Genomic DNA, 18,158 nt, shown 5'->3' with positions numbered 1-18,158 from the left:
GATACTGAAGGAAGACGAGCCGGTGGATGTTGGGATGTGGACAATGAATGTTTCCCAAGATTACGCAGCCGCGATAACCCAGATTTTGGAGGATCGAACGGACATTCTCTAAAGTCCGATCTTGGAGGAAATGGAACGTTCTAACGGGGAAGATTCAAGTCAAGTAAAGTTTAGTAAAGACCTAGTTGAGAATCGAGAGCCTGGTGCGTCCATGGCCGCCTTTGAGCAATGGAAGTGCCCTATACTCACCGCGCCAGCGCCATCCTGTCATGAGACAATCCGATTGAAGGCGTTGACAGTATATCCAGATCTGCGTGTGGAGATTTATTACTGGTATATCCCACTGGACACATGCGCACAATTTTTTTCACGGGTATCCTTAGCTCATGCCTCGTCGAGCCTGTCATATAGTCACTTCACACATGACGTCTGGAGTGCTTAGTCGGTTAGTCGCGGAAATCAGCTTGACGAAGAGGATATGGGATGACAGGTTTAGGATGAAGGATATATAATTAGGACTAACAAGGAATATAAATTAGGGGATAGACAACTTTGTCGAATGATGTGGGGTTGAATAATGGTATCTAGCAGACGAAACGGAGAACAGAAGACAAACGGCGCGACGAAGCACTTCGATGTGACACTGGCAGCTGGTCAGCTTTTGATGGCGATATCTGGCTAAGTTAAGGTAGCAGTTCGTACGCGACTACCCCTCTGACCTGACCTCACCTGACCTGACCCGACGACTACGACGAAAAGCGCCAATCTCGACTCCGAATCCGACTCCAACCTCGGCGTTGGCTAGACTGAGCTGATGCCGATATACTGAAACCGGAGGTCTCCCCACTACCTGGCAGCCATCCCCGTGGCCTCGTGAATTTCCGGTGAACATCGACTGTTTCCGTCCAACATCGGCTACTCCGACCTCCTCCTCGCAGTGGCGGCGGACCAACCTCGTGTCTCGCCACTGCAGCGACCGCCACACCACCAGGGCCGCGTTACATGCTTTGCCAACACGGGATGGAGACAGAGAAAAGGCCAGGGGGCCTTTGCTTCTCCTTTCTTTTCAAAGTCCCTGCGAGCTTGCTTTGAAAACGACTCGATGTGAAAAGATCCTCTGTCTGCTGCACGCAACCGCACAAAAATGCCTGGACGAGAAACCGAAAAAATCCTTGGGCTTTATTGAAGCACGACTGCGAATTGGATTGGAGGGTGGGGAATTGTAAATGTGAAAGAAGTGTTCAAGGAGGATAGGACCTTGGAGGATGGCCAGAAAATAGGGACAAAAGCTGCAGGGAACAACCATTAAATAAAAATAAGCATTTTTTATTTTTACTGTCACGAATACCTGGGATAGAAACTAATGTATCAAAATCTATCTATCAAGGCTAAACCTTATTATAACTTACAATTCGATACTTAGAAACAGCGAAGAATATATTTTGAAAATCAGGGTTATCTCCGCGTCATCCACACCCACATGGAATGCTATTACATATAATTTGGAATAGGAACTGGTCTCAACTAAAGGAACAAAAGCAGAAAGTGGGATATGACTCATGGTAGAAACAAAATGTTTAAGCAAAACTTTAACACTTTCTAACATCTAACCTATTGAGTTAGAAATATGAAAGTGTCTATCCATGTCTCTTCTTTACGCCCAATAATTTATATATATTCCAATTGACTTGATATGCATGGACCTTGCAAATATGACACAAGCAATATATCCCTGTTTCAGTGCAATCTCAGAATGATTTGAGCAGATCGAAACTGGTTATGCATTAATGTGCTTCATTTAAAATTGAGTACCCTATTATGTGTTCGTATCACCCCACATGAGGTAAAGATAAAGCTCATTTCACATTATTCTGACTCCATTATGCCCGGGACCAGGAACGACACTAACTCTGTTACGGAATTACGATATTTATACGTCCGCACATAATGAGTTAATGAGTCTCACTCGGCAAAGGAAAGTTAGTGCAGTCGCCAACCCTCTCGATAACAAACGAGATCGAGAACCACATTCGGTGGTGCAATCGCGTAAATAGACTTTAGAAAGCATGTGCGGCTGCTGAGTGTTTAAAACGCTCTGTGTGTGCCTACTATCTTGCCAGCAAGCAAGGCGAGGCGGCCCAATCCCTTGAACGAGTACATATTCTCCACATACGAGCAAAATGCTCCTACATTTTCAATCGTTTCCCGGACTATGTGCATGTGTATGTGCCACTAGTCTACATACTCTGTAGAAACTCGTAAATACTGATATACGCGGGTGAGCCAGATTCAAAAATCGAACACTGACACTAGAAATATCCACGAAAAGAAATATTGGCCTATTTTCTCAATACATGGCGGTATTAAGGTAAAGAAAACTAAAGTTACCGAATGGAAATCAGTAACCAGTAAGAATTCACGTCTAATGAATGCATTTTAGAGCCAACTGCTGTTTCAACACGTAGAAACATGGATGTTAAAGCCTAGACACTGAAAAATCAGATACTAAGTCTCCAATAATCACAGTAAATCTTGAGGTATAAAAACTGCTGCAGCCCATTTACAAACTTCCATTAAATATGAAATATAGTAATAATAAGAATAATAATAACATGCCCGTTTTTTTAAAGATCTCACAAAAGACCTCGTGGGGCCCAGGAAAAGTGTTATCAATAATACAACTGTTTAAATATAAAAACCAGTGCTTTACTATTTCGGAAATCTGGCACGCAATATTAATCTCCCATAAAATCGAGTGAAATCCTTTCGAATCTCTTAAAATATTCAAAAAGCTTCGAAATCCATTGAAATAATTTAGAATCACAATGAAATATTTGAAAAACGATAAGGTATCAATTTCACAAACCTTAATTATACAAACTAAATATTACCACTTTTATCGTCGAAAAAAATTACCAGTTTTTCCAATTTTTTCTCGTTTATAGGAATAAAAAATATAGTCATCAATTCAATATGGAAAATAATAATTAAATTTCTAACTAAAAAGTTGAATTTTTAAACAAAGGAGAATAAGCTTCAACTAAAATCATCATTCACAAACAATCACTTGCATTTACAACCAAGTAGACTTTCAATAAAAAGATATGAATTTTCCACATGATAGTAGAACTTTCAAGGAAAAGAGACGAGTTTTCAACAAAAAAGTTAATTTTTTTAACCAAATAGTTGGATTTTCAACCTACGAAGATGAATCTTGAAGAAAATAATCGAATTTAAAAAAAGCTGCATTTTCAACCAAACAGTTGCATATTCAAGACAAAACGACGGATTTTTAGAAGGCAGTTGAATTATCCACCTGAAAAGGTGAATTTTCAACATAAAGGTTCCTTTTATACCAATAAAGGTAAATTTTCATCCAAATACTTAACTTTTAACCTAGTCAAATTTTCAAGCCAAAAAGAAGACTTATATAGATGACGGTTGAATTGTTAACAAAAATAGTAGATTATGTACTAGGCAGTAAAGTTTAACTTTACTGCCGTGGTTCATATGATACTTTATCTGAAATAGGCAAAATCATTGCTCTTTTTCTGTAAAATAGTGCTTGATTGCGTACGCACAAATGTAGGGCAACATTATGAGTCCAAAATCGACTTCATAGTTTAACGTAATTTTAAAATTAATTTTTTTTTCACTCTTTTTTTCAGTTTTTTCCAAATCTTACTCACTTCTTCCTCCTTAATGTCACTTTACGTGCCGCTCATAGCAGTGAAATAAAGTGTTAATTTCACTGCCGCTCTGCGGGCAGGAAATGAGCGGTTATTTTGCCTATTTCAGGTGAAGTTCATTTTCAATGAAGAAAGATAAGTTTTGAACCAAGAAATATGACTTTTTTAACAAAACTAAACAAAATAGTATAATTTTTAACCAAACAGAATTAACTTTCAACCAAAAATAGTTCAATTTTCTGATTAGAATCTATTAATTGAGTTCGCATTTAAGAAAAAAATGAGAAGAAGGGGAAATGTCTTGAAAACAGGGGAAAATGGAATTCTTTAAAAAAATAAAAAATAATGGATTTTCTTAATCAATAAATATTTTTACAGATATTTTTTACCATTAGGAACGTTTTATTATGTCCTATTTTTAAAATTAAAAACTAATAATTATTTTATAAACTATAATGTTTTTTATCGACAACTACACTGTTAAAAATAATATTAAATTTAATATACCCATGTGTATTAAGATTAATATATCAAGCATATGAAATTGCCATTAAGGGCGACTATAATTAATTTCATATACATTCATGTTAATCACTTACAAGAAAAATCAGTTAATTCCATTTTTCACAAATTCAAAATGAGTTTAGCAGTAATTTTCGATTGTAAATAATAAAACATAATACCTTCTTCCTGTTAACCAGAAATAAAATTGGATTTCCAGTTAAAACGTTTAATTAAGCAAATAAATAACAGACCTAACCTACAATTAACTATCTTCGCCTTAAATTTTGATTATTTAGAGCGAAATTAGGAAAAAGTTTTACCCGTACATTGCACTTTCATAATAAATAATAATTTAGTCGGCAAATTCTAGATTATTAATTTAAATGAGAATATTTGACAAGATTTAAAGTAATTCAAGCACGTTGAGTTTTTATGCAGATTGCTATAATGACCGTTATATTAAATTTAATACACATGTATGTTAAATTCACTACACCAATGTATGTTACATTTCAGTAGCGGTAGTGCATATTTGCTTCACACACATGTATATTAAACCTCGTACAGATTTTTCTAACAGTGTAAATGAAATTCCCGGGCGATGGAAAAATTAACGGTTTCTCGGTTTAGTGGACACCATAGTTACACTGTTAAAAATAATATTAAATTTAATATGCAAATGTGTGTTAAAATTAATATATGAAGTATATGAAATCGCCATTAAGAGCGCGTATATTAAATTTCATTTACATTCATGTTAACACTTACAAAAAAAATCATATAATTTCATTTTTCACAAATTTAAAATAAGTTTAGCTGTAATTTTCGATTTTAAATAATAAAACATGATACCTTCTTCCTGTTAACCAAAAATAAAATTGGATTACAATCTGAAAAGTTCAATTAAGCAAATAAATAACAGACTTAACCTACGTTTATCTCAAAAGGAATCGTTTTACAGCAAACTTCATCTCATCTTCCAGTCAAATAATTCTGTTTGTGCAAAAAAAATATTTATGGGGTGCGAAACCATACAAGCAAGAGGACGATGGTTTTGTTTCAATACAACTTTTTCTCTGAGTGTCAATATTATATATGTTCACACTTCACAAAACAATTTGGGGGGGGGGGGGGACTATCCATAAATAACGGAACAGCGTTTGAGGCTGGAAGGGAGAAGGTTGAGGAAAATGTTACACTACTGACTCCACTGTTAGAAAAATCTGTACGAGGTTTAATATATATGCTTGTGAAGAAAATATGCACTACCGCTACTGAAATGTAACATACATTGGTGTAGTGAATTTAATATACATCTATATTAAATTTAGTATACAAGTCAGCATGGCAATGTGCGTGAAAACTCAACGTGTTTTAATTTATTTAAATCTTGTCAAATATTCTCAATCAAATTAATAAACTAGAATTCGTTGACTGAATTGTTATTTATTATGAAAGTGCAATGTACGGGTAAAACTTTTTCCTAATTTCGCTCTAAATGGTCCAAATTTAAGGCGAAGACAGTTAACTGTAGGTTAGGTCTGTTATTTATTTGCTTAATTCAAATTTTTAACTTGAAATCCAATTTTATTTCTGATTAACAGGAAGAAGGTATCGTGTTTTATTATTCACAATCGAAAATGACTGCTAAACTTATTTTGAATTTGTGAAAAATGGAATTATCTGATTTTTCTTGTATGTGATTAAGATGAATGTATATAAAATTTAATATAGTCGCCGTTAATGGCGATTTCATATGCTTGATATATTAATTTTAATACACATGGGTATATTAAATTTAATATTATTTTTAACAGTGTAGTTACATGGCGGGTGGTCGGGGCGGGCGTCGATTCTACTACATAATATTTTTAAATAATAATGTATAATGTTAATCTTATTTAGTTTTATATTGTTGTAATTTTCTTTCTTTTCATATTACTAACTTCAAAATATTTAGTACTTCAGGTGCCACAGTGGGTAGTAAGTGAATAAAGTATATTTAATAGAACAAGGCTGAAAATATTTATGGATGGACCTATAATGTTAAAGGTAATTATCAATTTTTTCCGTGAAATCTTATAATATTTCGATTCGAATGATATCACGAAATCGTCATACCTAAATGTTTATCAGATCTTTTTAGCCAAACGCTGATAAATACGAAGGATTTCTTGTAGATTGTCAATATTAACATTCCGGGAAATAACCTTTCAATACTTTCTGACGAAGAGAAAATTCTCCAAAGTTTTCGAACTGTACACGGAGAAAAACGGATTATAACGTTTATGATCCACGATGATCTTTTAAAATTCTGAATTACAAAACGTATACTATCTAGATTTGATGACTCATTATAAATTAGATCGCTGTTTCAAATGGTAAAATCGAGTTTTATCGATGCAGGCATAGTAACAAACGCTCAAGTTTGACATAATATGTTGGTTAGAAAACTATAATGAAACAGAGATCATGCCCATACTATCTGACGTAACAGCAGGCGAATCCATTCATTTGAGGCACCTGGCTCGTGTCGTCGCAGACTCGAGAAAGTTAAGTGACTTGTATCGAGTACCTTTGCGCCGCTCTGGCACGAGTGCAAAAACTCGGGTGGAAAATGGGCGAAAGTTTCTGCGGCAACAGTCGTATTTCTGCCTTGAGTGATCCTTTCATTGCAACGATTCTAAAAGATGAAAGATGTAAGAGTTGAGTAGAAACCAGTCTGATAAGATCACAGCTTTCCAAGGAAAGGCTTTTATGAGCTCTTAAATAAGTATATAAAAACGGAGTTCCTGTAGATTCTGCTGAAAGTATATCTTGCCATAACCCATGCATAAGTTTTCTTATCTTCAAATATAAATTTTAAAGCAGAAAATGAAGTGTCTTTTATGGGGCTTCATCTAATAAGGAAACAGATTAGAAATGATTTATCTTGAGTCTAAATCATATCTAGAGGTCAAGAAATAGACCTTTGTGATCGTTATAAGCAGAAAGTTGTATGAGCACTATCCTAACAGGTTTCAATTATTAATCCAGGATTGTAGATATAAAACTGAAGGTATAACTTGATTTAGGTCGCTCTTAATTCTCGGGTAGTGTTAACCACGAGGTTGAATACAAGCAAACTTTATATCGCTATCATTGTTTACTCTCCAGGAAAATGTATTTCACTCATGTATACATGAGAGGCGTAGTCCATACACGCTCATGTGATTACAATGTTAATGAAAGAACGCCACACAACAGAAAAACTTGACCCCAGAGTATTGAAACACAATTATCAATAAGGTTTTGTACCAAACTTTAGTATAGATTTTCTTAACTTTGTGTTATCTAAGTCAGGAGATTGAGCGTACGTTTGCTGATAAAACCCCACACTCGTCACAACATTGTCTGCTAAATTAAACTTATCAAACCAGCTCATTTGCAAGTGGAAACAAGGAGATCAGTTTTCTCACAACACATGCTAATCAGCAATTTAGAGGCGCTAGTTCTCGCTTTCTCTTATCGCCTTCCGAGTACTCCCGGCTTTGATTGGACAGGGGTGTACTTTCTATTTCATCGAAATGTTGTTAAGGCTGAGAATAATGTTGAACAAGGTATAACTCCACATAAACATATATGGACGCACACGTTGGTTTCACATTTACCATATATGCAAGTTTTAAGCAAAAGACATGCCAAGTTTCATAGAGATGAGACGAAAATACATGGAGGCACAGAGCTCAAAACAACTAAGTAGGACTGTCAAGTTTGGGGATTGGGGTATTGTTTCACTTCGGGTAAATCGGGCACGAAATTGTAGAGAGAAGGTTGATCAATGCTCAGTGGTTGGAAGTACCAACTACAAACGACTATGGAGAAGTTAGTGGCGGTAGCACTGATAAAGAAGAAGAGAAGGTTATGTGGAAGTGATTGTGTTAGGACGAGCAACGCAGAGTGGAATGGAGAGTTCAGGCGAGGTCAGGTCACGGGACGAGCGCTCTGGACGGTCGATAGAACAAAGCAATGTTGGACAAAATCCTATAGAATACGGACCAACACTTCCTGTTTCCGACTCTCTAGAATCTAGATTAATTGCTACAAATCTTACAAATCCCGGAAACCTGGCCAATTTTGCTCTACACTAAACTGGCCTACAAGCTGTTCAGAAATCATATACCCCGTCCAAAGTTTTCATCAAATCAGTCTAATCATATGTTCGTATTACGCAGAATTATTACCCTGCGCGATATAAAAATATAATTGTCTCCTACGATGAGTTAGCCAATATTGATTCATTCAATTTCTGATAACAATATTCAAATAATTGCCTCCAGCTGATCTAATATATAGATACGTGAGAACAATTATTGGTTCAAGATAAGATGCGGAAGGTTGTTAAAATAACACGTGTGCCATATTGAATAGTAAGCTAACACAAGAGTGATAGATCCATTATACAGATACTATAATTCTATAAACTTGAAAAGTATCTTACCGAAAAGTGGTTTCTTAAATATTGAAATCTTAAATTTCATTATAGGGAATAATTCCTCAATCTCAGAAACTTTAATCATCCACATTAGACAAAATTGGATTCAATCTGAAAGGAAAGTTTAATAGTTATCAATTCAAGTCAAGTTTCACGTCTTTGACCCTTGATGGACTTTTCTCTTCATCTTCGAGTGATGAATATCAATGCGTTTTATCAAAATATAAATTTCTACTGCATACATGATCACACGTATATGTACTGAATAATGTATGTGTACTTATATTATGTATCTTAAACTAAATTATGAATGTATGTATGTATCTAGACCTAAATTATAATGTATGGGTCTAATCAATGATGTTGTTTAACCTAATGATGTTAATAACTTAAAGACCTGAAATGAGGTAATTTGGAGCAGAAATATCGTGAAATGGATCTTGCGATGCAACCTCTCCAAGACAGGCCCCAGGACTGTCGATTCATTAGCTGCACAATTGTGTGCATACAATAAACGTGATAATGGAGTCAAAGTCAAGTCGGAGATCTGATGCGGTCTAAGCTCAACTCGGCCAAGGTAAACAAAAACACTGAGAATCTCGTATAGGACACTTTGTCCACAGGCAGATGGTACCTTGATGATGTGTGCAGGTGTGAAATTTTTACATTTGTGTTTAGGTCAAGACTTTGCAAGTGTATATTATCGAAATCGAAAGCGAAGGATGATAGTTAAAATCAAGTTTCTTTAATCAAAACAAAGAAAGCGAAGAGACTCGAGGTTAGGAAATTAACGTATAGCTGCTAATCAACCAGATGAATGTCTCACATATGTAACACAAGGTGACTTTTATCATATTTATTGTAGATACATCTCTAGGCTCTTATAATTTCAGCATTAAAGGCACGTTGTACCAGAATTTTTATGAGAATTTTCCATACAGGGCAGCCGCAAAGGAAAAAAGACGACTGCCTGTCTGGTTTAGAAAACCTATTCGAATTGCTAGTTTTTGAGTAATTTCATTTAAAAGAATTGGTCACGTGACAGTCTGGTATATGTCCTTAAAAAATATCATTTTTAAGATGTCATAGCATAAATGAGTCCTCATATAAGTGGCATTTATGCTTATTGTTAAATCAATATTTATACATCGGACACTTGAAGATAGCGATACGAGACGAGTTTTTCTAAATAGAATAGAATAGAACATGCGGCGTATTCTTTTTTTCATTGCGTAAGAGAGGATCGATAAATTTAGTTATATTGGCGATCCATCTGTTTTATGTATAGTTTGTAGTTATTTTATTGAATATGAAAAGAAGCGAGACGGTGAGCAGGTTTGCTCGCTGACCTTGTCCGCTGTGGTCGTTCCACGTGAAGAGTCGGAAAATCAGACACCGCACGTGCATTTCTTTACAATTTTCCCCGTTCACCTCGCCTACAGTAATTACCTCGCTTACAACCGTTTGACTTTATTTTTCCTTTCGCTTCCCTTTATACTACTTACAAAGAACAAACACCGCTGCGAAATTCTACGGATGTATTTATTTGAGCTCATTTTATAAACAACACTCTCGTTCCTCACAGAGGGAGGTTTTTCGATTAACAAAAAAAGAACATTAAAAGCTTCATCAATTTGTTTTGTTATAACGAACAACTTTTTAAGAAAACCATTTTTTTTTAATTTATAAATCTTTATGGTTAGATAATGAAAGGTCATTGAAAATGTCATCACAATCCTATAGAATGAGTAAGCGATAAAGAAAAATGGTCTAATTAATTCCGTGCATCAACAGGTAAAAAATTACTTTTTCTCTCAAACTTGCTTGTTGGCATATCAATAACCAACCCACGTTGGACACATATTATTCATACGCCAAACGTTTGTACGGCTTCGCAAACATATTGATCTCTCCAGTTTAGTGTGACTAATTGATATAACTAGAATGATATTGAATTTTTTGCACCAAATCGGCTTGGAATTTTGAGTTCAATTTCTAATGAGATGGATTAAGAAATCTGGTCGTATTTATAAAGATAAAACTTCCGCTGATAGTCTTTCCCCTCTCTTGCACGACTATATGGAAAGGTTGGCTAAATTATGTGAGAAACAGTGGAATAGCAGGGGTTTGAATCATGAAAGGTAGGTAGAGTAACAGTACAACGAGGGTAGTTCATTGATCCGCCCGGGAGAGTTGCTCGGGTTCATGCACGATACAATTCGGCATTCGTACCAATGCATTTTACTCGACTTTTCTATTTATTGCTCCCCCCCCCCCTTTTTTTCTTTTTGACAAAATTGCAAATGACCATCTCAATCGCCATTGTCGAACACGAAAATACCTATGTCTTCCCAATCCCCTATCGTTGTTTCTCTTAGCGAAGTACAAACCCCGTCACTTCATATTTTCAATTAGTTTAAAAATCACTCTATTTTATTTACTTGAAAGTGCATATTATTCTACCTTTAGAACTCATTTGGAGTCTCGAAACTCTAAGCCAGAATCCGAAATATTCAGACCACCCAGAAACTTCCCTCCTCCCTCGTTTCACGTGTCATCAAATTGTTCTGGATGCCTAGGCCCTAGATTCTAGAAAATGCCTTATCCCATCTGTGGTCATGGTCCTTACCTAACTTAGCCTGACCAGCAAATTTAAAAATTTCTCTTCACATTTCTACCACACAAAAAATATACCATTTGCGATGCGAAATTGTATAAAAAATAATAGTTTAGAATTTAGCTAATGCAAGAATAAAGGAGCTCTGAATACATTTTTAAAAGAGGTTTCACCGCAGATTTCGAGAGGAGCGAGTGATTTAAAGAATTCATGCTTTCGGGAATTGAAAGAGGGTTTAGTTTCACGAAGAATCACGAAATTGCCACTAATGACCATCGTCGATACATCTTTTATTGCCAGGATTAAACTACCACGTTGCAAAGCGATCGAAGAACGTTTTTCTCACCCTGCAATAAGTATAGAATGCGCGATGCATTCGCTGTATGACATTTAATCGATTTCCTCGTCGACGGTACCTTGGGATACGGGCACATGGTTAAGTCTATGTTGCCTGTTCAGTATACCCCACATCTACATGATTTTATGCATACATCTTTAATTGTGATGCAATTAGAAGGGCAAATCTCCACGATCTTTTTATCAAAAGATGTTACCCAATTTTCCTCCTGGCTTTTCACATGCTATTTGCTAATGTAATTCACTTATAAATATAAAATTTGATATCGACTTTTCAATAAAATCAGAGTTATAAAAGCTACACTGAATACTGCTTAACGGTGAGCGGTTCTTATGAAAGCTATACTAACTAGATCATTGTGTACATTACTTGAGCAGAGTTTAACAAAAGCGTATTTAAGTTTCCTTCCGCGAAAGACTTCTGTCTACTTCTGTCGTGTACAAAAGCGGGCTGAATATAGAAATGCAAATGAATAGGAATCAGTTATTAAAAGTTATTTCGTAAAAGTCCTTGAATATAACTCCACTGGTCTTTTAAACGAAACTTTTGTATCTATTGTTTAAAAATAATTTTAAGTTAGTACATGTCGCTGATAATGTAAACCTTCTATACTTGGACAATTTTATAAAGAAATTATTAGAAAATGTATTATTATTATTTTGAGGCTGAGATAACTTTTTAATCAAATACATTTCAGTGCGTTCGAAAAACATGGCTCTATTTCGGAACATGCAGATGGAAGGCCTCTTTACGGGTTATGCGAACAGAAAAGTTTTATGTCGATTTAAATACGTTTTTGTAAAAAAAATGTCAAAGCCGAATATTATTCGCGTTTTAAGAATAGGGCATACTGACATAAAGAACAGACTCAATATCATAAAAATAGGTCAAATGACGAAAGAATATTACCCATACCTTGCATATTAGTATATTGCATGGATTGGTCCATTCACTGTTCAAAATTTCTATAGCGATTTTACTATGAATGCAATGAATGCAATATGCATATACGTATAGCAAATTTCATATTCCATCATCTTGTAGAATTACTATACATGTATAGTAAAACAAAGCACGTGAATGTTGAACTTCGTTGATGCACCTAAATCTTGTCATATATTGAAAACTAAAGTGATAACCTAAAATTCATTGACTAAATTCTTATTTATAATTAAACTGCAATGTACGGGTGGAATATTCTTAAAAATTCACTATAAATGTCAGAATTTTAACGTGATTACCGCTGCTTTTAGGTTAGGTGTCTTAATTGTACGTTTAACTCAATTTTTTTTACTTAAAACACAGTATAATTTATGTTTCACTACAAAAAATATTATGCTTCATTATTTAGAATTAAAAATTATTGCCAAAATTATTTTTAATTTGTGTAAGTTGAAATTACCTTACATTCCTAAAAGTTGCTCAATATAAATTTACGTCACGGACTTTAATATGCCGCCTCTTATTGAATATTTCATAGAGCGAGTTTTTACTTTTTATATTTAGTATACAAATTTATATTCAATGTACACTAAAACTGCAAACATTTTAAACACTGTTGGTTTTATTTAAAATTTTTCTAAAACTTTAAAATTTATCTGAAATTCCCGTGTTTCTTCTTTTAATAACACGTTCGTTCCGCAAGACTAATCCGATCCAGGATGCTGATCAATCCAAGTGAAAAGCTTCAAAAAATTTATAATGTGAAGCTCCACATTTAGGCCCATTAGCATCCAAGGTTTTTTGTTTCAGGCGTCATTCCTTCAAACGAAACACTTTTTATAAATTATTGGCCAACACACTTTTCTGTCCTGGCATACTTCTCCAGCTTAATAACTGGAAAAATAGTATTAAAAGAAGGGAACTAATGGCACAAATATGAGGCATAATAATATTATTCTAGGCCATGATGTCACAAAGAGTGAGCTGAATTTCTATAGAGGATGGGGCAAAATGGTATAAAGATGTTAAGTAAATTGAAATAAGAAACAGTACCAATGCCATATGAAATTGGTAATACTATTGCGGAAAAGAAAGAGGGACATAATAGCGTAAGAGGTATGAAGATTAGAAAATGGGCATAAGATTGCGATAAAATGTCATAATTAGACAACATTTACAGTTGAGAAACATAAATGATAAGGAAGGATGTCAAGAAGAGCTGCAATCTCCATATTAGGAAATTGATAAGGGAAAATGGAAAAAACTTCTACACAATGGTATAAGGACGGAAAAAATAACAAAAGGGAGGCTTTAAGTCATCGGGATTAGAAGGGGTGAAGGGGAGAAGGGATAGTAGAAGAAGAATTGGACAAAATGACATGCCGATAGGAATTCTTGAATATACGAACTTACGAAGCTTCTTCTAATATGCACCCTTACAATAAAATTATCCTTATATCTAAAGACGCTGACAAATTCACTATCATATTCTCGCTTAAGCCATACTAATAAGTACTAAAATATTCTCTGATATAAAAACCATTTCTGTTATTCGCAACGGAAAAATTAGGATAATCGATTATAAATTCAGAAAGGAGTGGCTTTCCATCACAACTAGTTCCAAGTCCTTCAGACACAGTGACTCGTGACTTTGCTAAGACTGAAAGCAGCTCACCTTAACTAAAAGTGCCAAGAAGTTACCCTGAGGAAAGTAAACGAGTAAGCACCTTAGCTTAGCCTTAGAGAATGTACAACCGGATTATTGACCGATGAAAGATGTTTCGTTTATTCACCTTATGGCTCAGAAGGAACACCAGATCCTTGGTTATGTATAAAAAAAAAATAATTGAATTTGCAAAACTAAGAAGGCTTGAGACAAGTGTTGGTCGAACGTCGTGGATCGAAAGCGATTAGGAAAGGGAGGTAAACCGGAAACGTTGGAGGTCGAACTGGGGTTACGTCGCGATAGTGGGCTTGGCTCGTGGAACAGAGCGAATAGAGCTAGTGAGAGGCGCTCAACGCAGCACAGGGCGTCCTCGGCGCTCTTTTTACTCGTCCTAGGCGACCTCACCGTCTAAAATAACCGTTTCGATGGTCGCATGTACTCACGTGTTCACTATTGTGAATACGATGGATCTCGTTGGTCAAGTCTTGCACAATCCACTTCGATCCAGGAACTGTCCCGAGTCCCTTATCCAGTTCCACTGCTTTTTTGTCCGACTTATTGTCTGCGAAATTTGATATTGAGCTAATCGTGTTTCCTTTCATTCTTCTACCACGACATTTGAGTTTTAGGTTGAAGAACAGGAAAATTTTCATCTACATTGCAATGTTCTGAGAATGCATGTTCATTCAGCAATTTCAGACCCCAAAAGAACAGAATTTTACGAATAAGTCTTACCGAAGTCGAAATTACGATAGATGTTTCGTAAAATTCCAGGATAAGCGTTTCCCTTTTAGGTCATTTGCGTAAGATATAGAAGCAGCATGACGTCCAGTGTCGGAATTTTACGAAACATACAAGTGCATAAGACTTCAGTACGTTCTGTACAGTTATGACAGAAATTTAAAGAGGAAAAATAAGTCTTCAAGTTAGTGATTAGGGGGTAATTTGTCAATGATTTACCATGAGCATAAACGCGTCAAAGAATCGTGGTGTCAGCTGGAACGTCTTTATGTAACCGAGGACGAGTGATATCACTTGGACGTTTTCATAATAGAGGAGCGGATAACCCGTGCTACGGAACAAATGACTGTAGCCAACTATGCTACCTATTCCCATTTGTTCGTCACCAAAGTTTAATATCTAACGTAAGTTTTCTTTTATCTAGATATGTTTGACAATTATAGTCCATAACATCTATTACACATGAGTACATTCATAAATTGTACATCACATATACACTAATCTGTATGCATAGTATAATATATATTTTTGCTCACGTATATACATTATACATACTTTTACGTAAATATACACGTTAGTATATTAGAGTCTTAATATCTACTATGTACATATAACAAAAGCGAGTGAACTAAACATACGATCATGACGGTAGCGGGTGTTACACGTGCGCCAACCGTTTTTTCGCAAACAGCGCGATCCGATCCAAGGCCTTCAAATTCGTTTTATCCTTCTCATTTTCCACGCGCGCGCATTAACGTTCTTTTTCCTCTATCATCTACTTTAGTTCCGCGGTTTAGCGCCGTCTGCGACCATGAAACTACATTGAGAGCGGAAGTGCTACGACTGATAATTTGTCGATATCCATCCAAGGCATTCTTCGACAGTAATTCTAACGATACCGACTGTTATCTAATTGACACGCAAGCTTCTTAGGTAGAGTTGCGGTTTAATGTTTCCAGAAACACGTGTTTTCGTTGATCGGTTCAAACCCGATAAGTTTTTCCAGTTGAGTCATGAAAGTTATGAACACTAATTACGCCGCTAAATAGACTTTAAACTGTGGCACTAACAAAAATTGAAAAGGGAACTTTTTTGTTGCTGTCAAAAAGTAATTAAACGCTTTAATATAAAGAATAAATAAGTGAAAAAGAAGTAACATCTAATTTTTACATTAAATGGGCACCTAGAACATTTCAAATTACCTGTTTGAATCTTCAAATTAGTCAATTAGTTAATTTAACAAGAAAATAAAAATAAGAGCTATAAAAAGCTTCCGGATGTCCACTAAAATTTTGGGAACAAAATTCTGGTCTCTTTTGAATTCGAAGCATTAACACTAGAAGGGCTGGAGGGTCCAATTTGGACCTTTCTGATATTCAAAATGCTGCTGCCACGTTAAAAGTTTTTTTTGGGGCGCCAACGTTCATGACTTTTCCTATGATTAAATACGTAGTATCTATGCGAAAATGCTTAAAACTGTGAAAATGTGGCTAGGGTCCAATTTGGACCCTCCGGCCTTCTAGGTATGCGATGTTTCCGGCCCTTCGAGTGCTAAAAATTAAAAAAATTGTTAATTTTAAATTCAAACGTCAACTAACTATGTTGAAGTAGGAAAAGCTGAACGGCACTAAGTCCACTTTTTGACGAAAATGATTTTTTTCTATAATCATAGTTCTTCGCTTTTTTATATATATTTCACGCTTGGTCTTTGTATTTCTCCCATATTTGTGCACAGACCTTTTAAAACTAAGGCTCAAAAGATCCACTACTGTAATTATGTGATTGTGAATTCTCTTTTGTTAAAAGAGTTTCGCTCGAAAGTTTGAACGCACCTGAGCGCGCAACTGTTGATTTTCGCACTTCGCGCTGGATTTTTTGCATTTCTCCCAACTTTTGAACAGACCTTTTAAAATTGAAGGTCAACGGATCGACAACTGTAATTTCTTTATTGTGAAGTCTTTTTTGTTAAAGCTCTTTCGGCTTTAGCGAATATATTGTCTTCGCGTATCTCGTGCTTCGCACTCGATTTTGTCCAAAATGTTAACTTTTCTACAATATGCTCAACACTTTTATATCCAATATAATACATTCTTTATGTAACTCTAAATGGGATTGCTTATTCGGATATTGTAAAATGATGTACAAATTTAACTTTTCAGTTACACTGAAACATCCATCATTTGAATAAATTTATGTCATTATAATTCATAATATGCATGGAAATAGAAACATACTCATTCTGATTGCCTTGTTTTTATATATATTTTTCAATCTTTTTTTTTATGTTTAAAAGAAAATCTACTCATTTGCATAAAAATTATTGATTACAAATGTGCAGACCCTTTTTGGATTGACAACTTTGGTCTACTAATTTTGTTGTATACCGTATCGTTTTCCAAAAATTTATTTTTTTGTTTTCAAGGCAATTTTGTACGACAAAAGCCAAAACTACGCTTTCTATCAAAAAAATATATGTAACAAATTTGTAGATCTTTATTTAGGTGCACATTTTTTGTCGATTGATCTCTTTTCGTATCTTGCTTTGTTTTACCACAAACCAGAGTTGTTGCTTTTTCATTAGTTTTTGTGCGATTAAAATTAAAATTTTTGATTTTTTGTTATAAAATTCATAAGTTATTATGATAATTTTGTAAACGGTAAATTGTTTGTATTTTTGTGTACTAGAAATGACTGTCGATAGAATTTTCAAACCTTGAAAAAGTGGTCTCAAAAATTTGGAAAAAGCTCTAACTTTTTGAAGTTTTATCAAAAATGGCTGGTTAATGAACTCGATCATTCTTTTTGGTTCCTAAAACTTTCTGTCAAAGCACAATCCAATCCGACTAGTCTTTCGAAAGTTACACGGTATGCAGTTAACCACAGCCACAATAACAATAACAACAACAACGACGACGCCGGCCAGGCAAACACCGACGTAAAAACTTTTTTTTCGTATCAAGGGGCCTTAAAACGTCGAAATTTTATGAAATCCGCGAAAATCACTTTTCGCATAAAACTAATACCTTCTCAATACATAGATGAGAAAGTAATAATTCGCGTAATCGGTTCTAAATTGTGGGTCCGGATGCAATAAGGGCACATAAAATTTTTTCGTGCGAAAACGAAGTCCCCTGGAGGCTTTAGAAAAAATTTTCGAATTTTAATTT

General features: G+C 35.0%; 1 protein-coding gene across 7 annotated transcripts in view; it reads right to left on the bottom strand.

Moving 5' to 3' along the window:
* LOC117172142 (protein roadkill) overlaps positions 1-18,158 on the bottom strand; it is a 179,451-nt gene that overhangs the window by 29,184 nt on the left and 132,109 nt on the right. The window contains exon 1 of one of the 7 annotated variants that reach the window (XM_033359946.1): positions 15,211-15,320. The exons of 2 other annotated variants lie outside the window; for them this stretch is intronic. Coding sequence is in view for 4 of the 5 variants with exons in the window: in XM_033359940.1 (XP_033215831.1) it covers positions 250-407 (158 nt within the window). In the remaining variant the exon portion in view is untranslated. Of the gene's footprint in view, positions 1-249; positions 1,108-15,210; positions 15,321-18,158 lie in introns of those variants that run through there. 4 more of the 7 variants (XM_033359940.1, XM_033359941.1, XM_033359942.1 and 1 more) reach the window with 4 other exon arrangements.

Source organism: Belonocnema kinseyi, chromosome 4 (assembly GCF_010883055.1).
Source record: "Belonocnema kinseyi isolate 2016_QV_RU_SX_M_011 chromosome 4, B_treatae_v1, whole genome shotgun sequence".
Taxonomy (NCBI): domain Eukaryota; kingdom Metazoa; phylum Arthropoda; class Insecta; order Hymenoptera; family Cynipidae; genus Belonocnema; species Belonocnema kinseyi.
The sequence above is the reverse complement of the archived record's forward strand: the minus strand, read 5'-3'. Positions and strand labels throughout refer to the sequence as shown.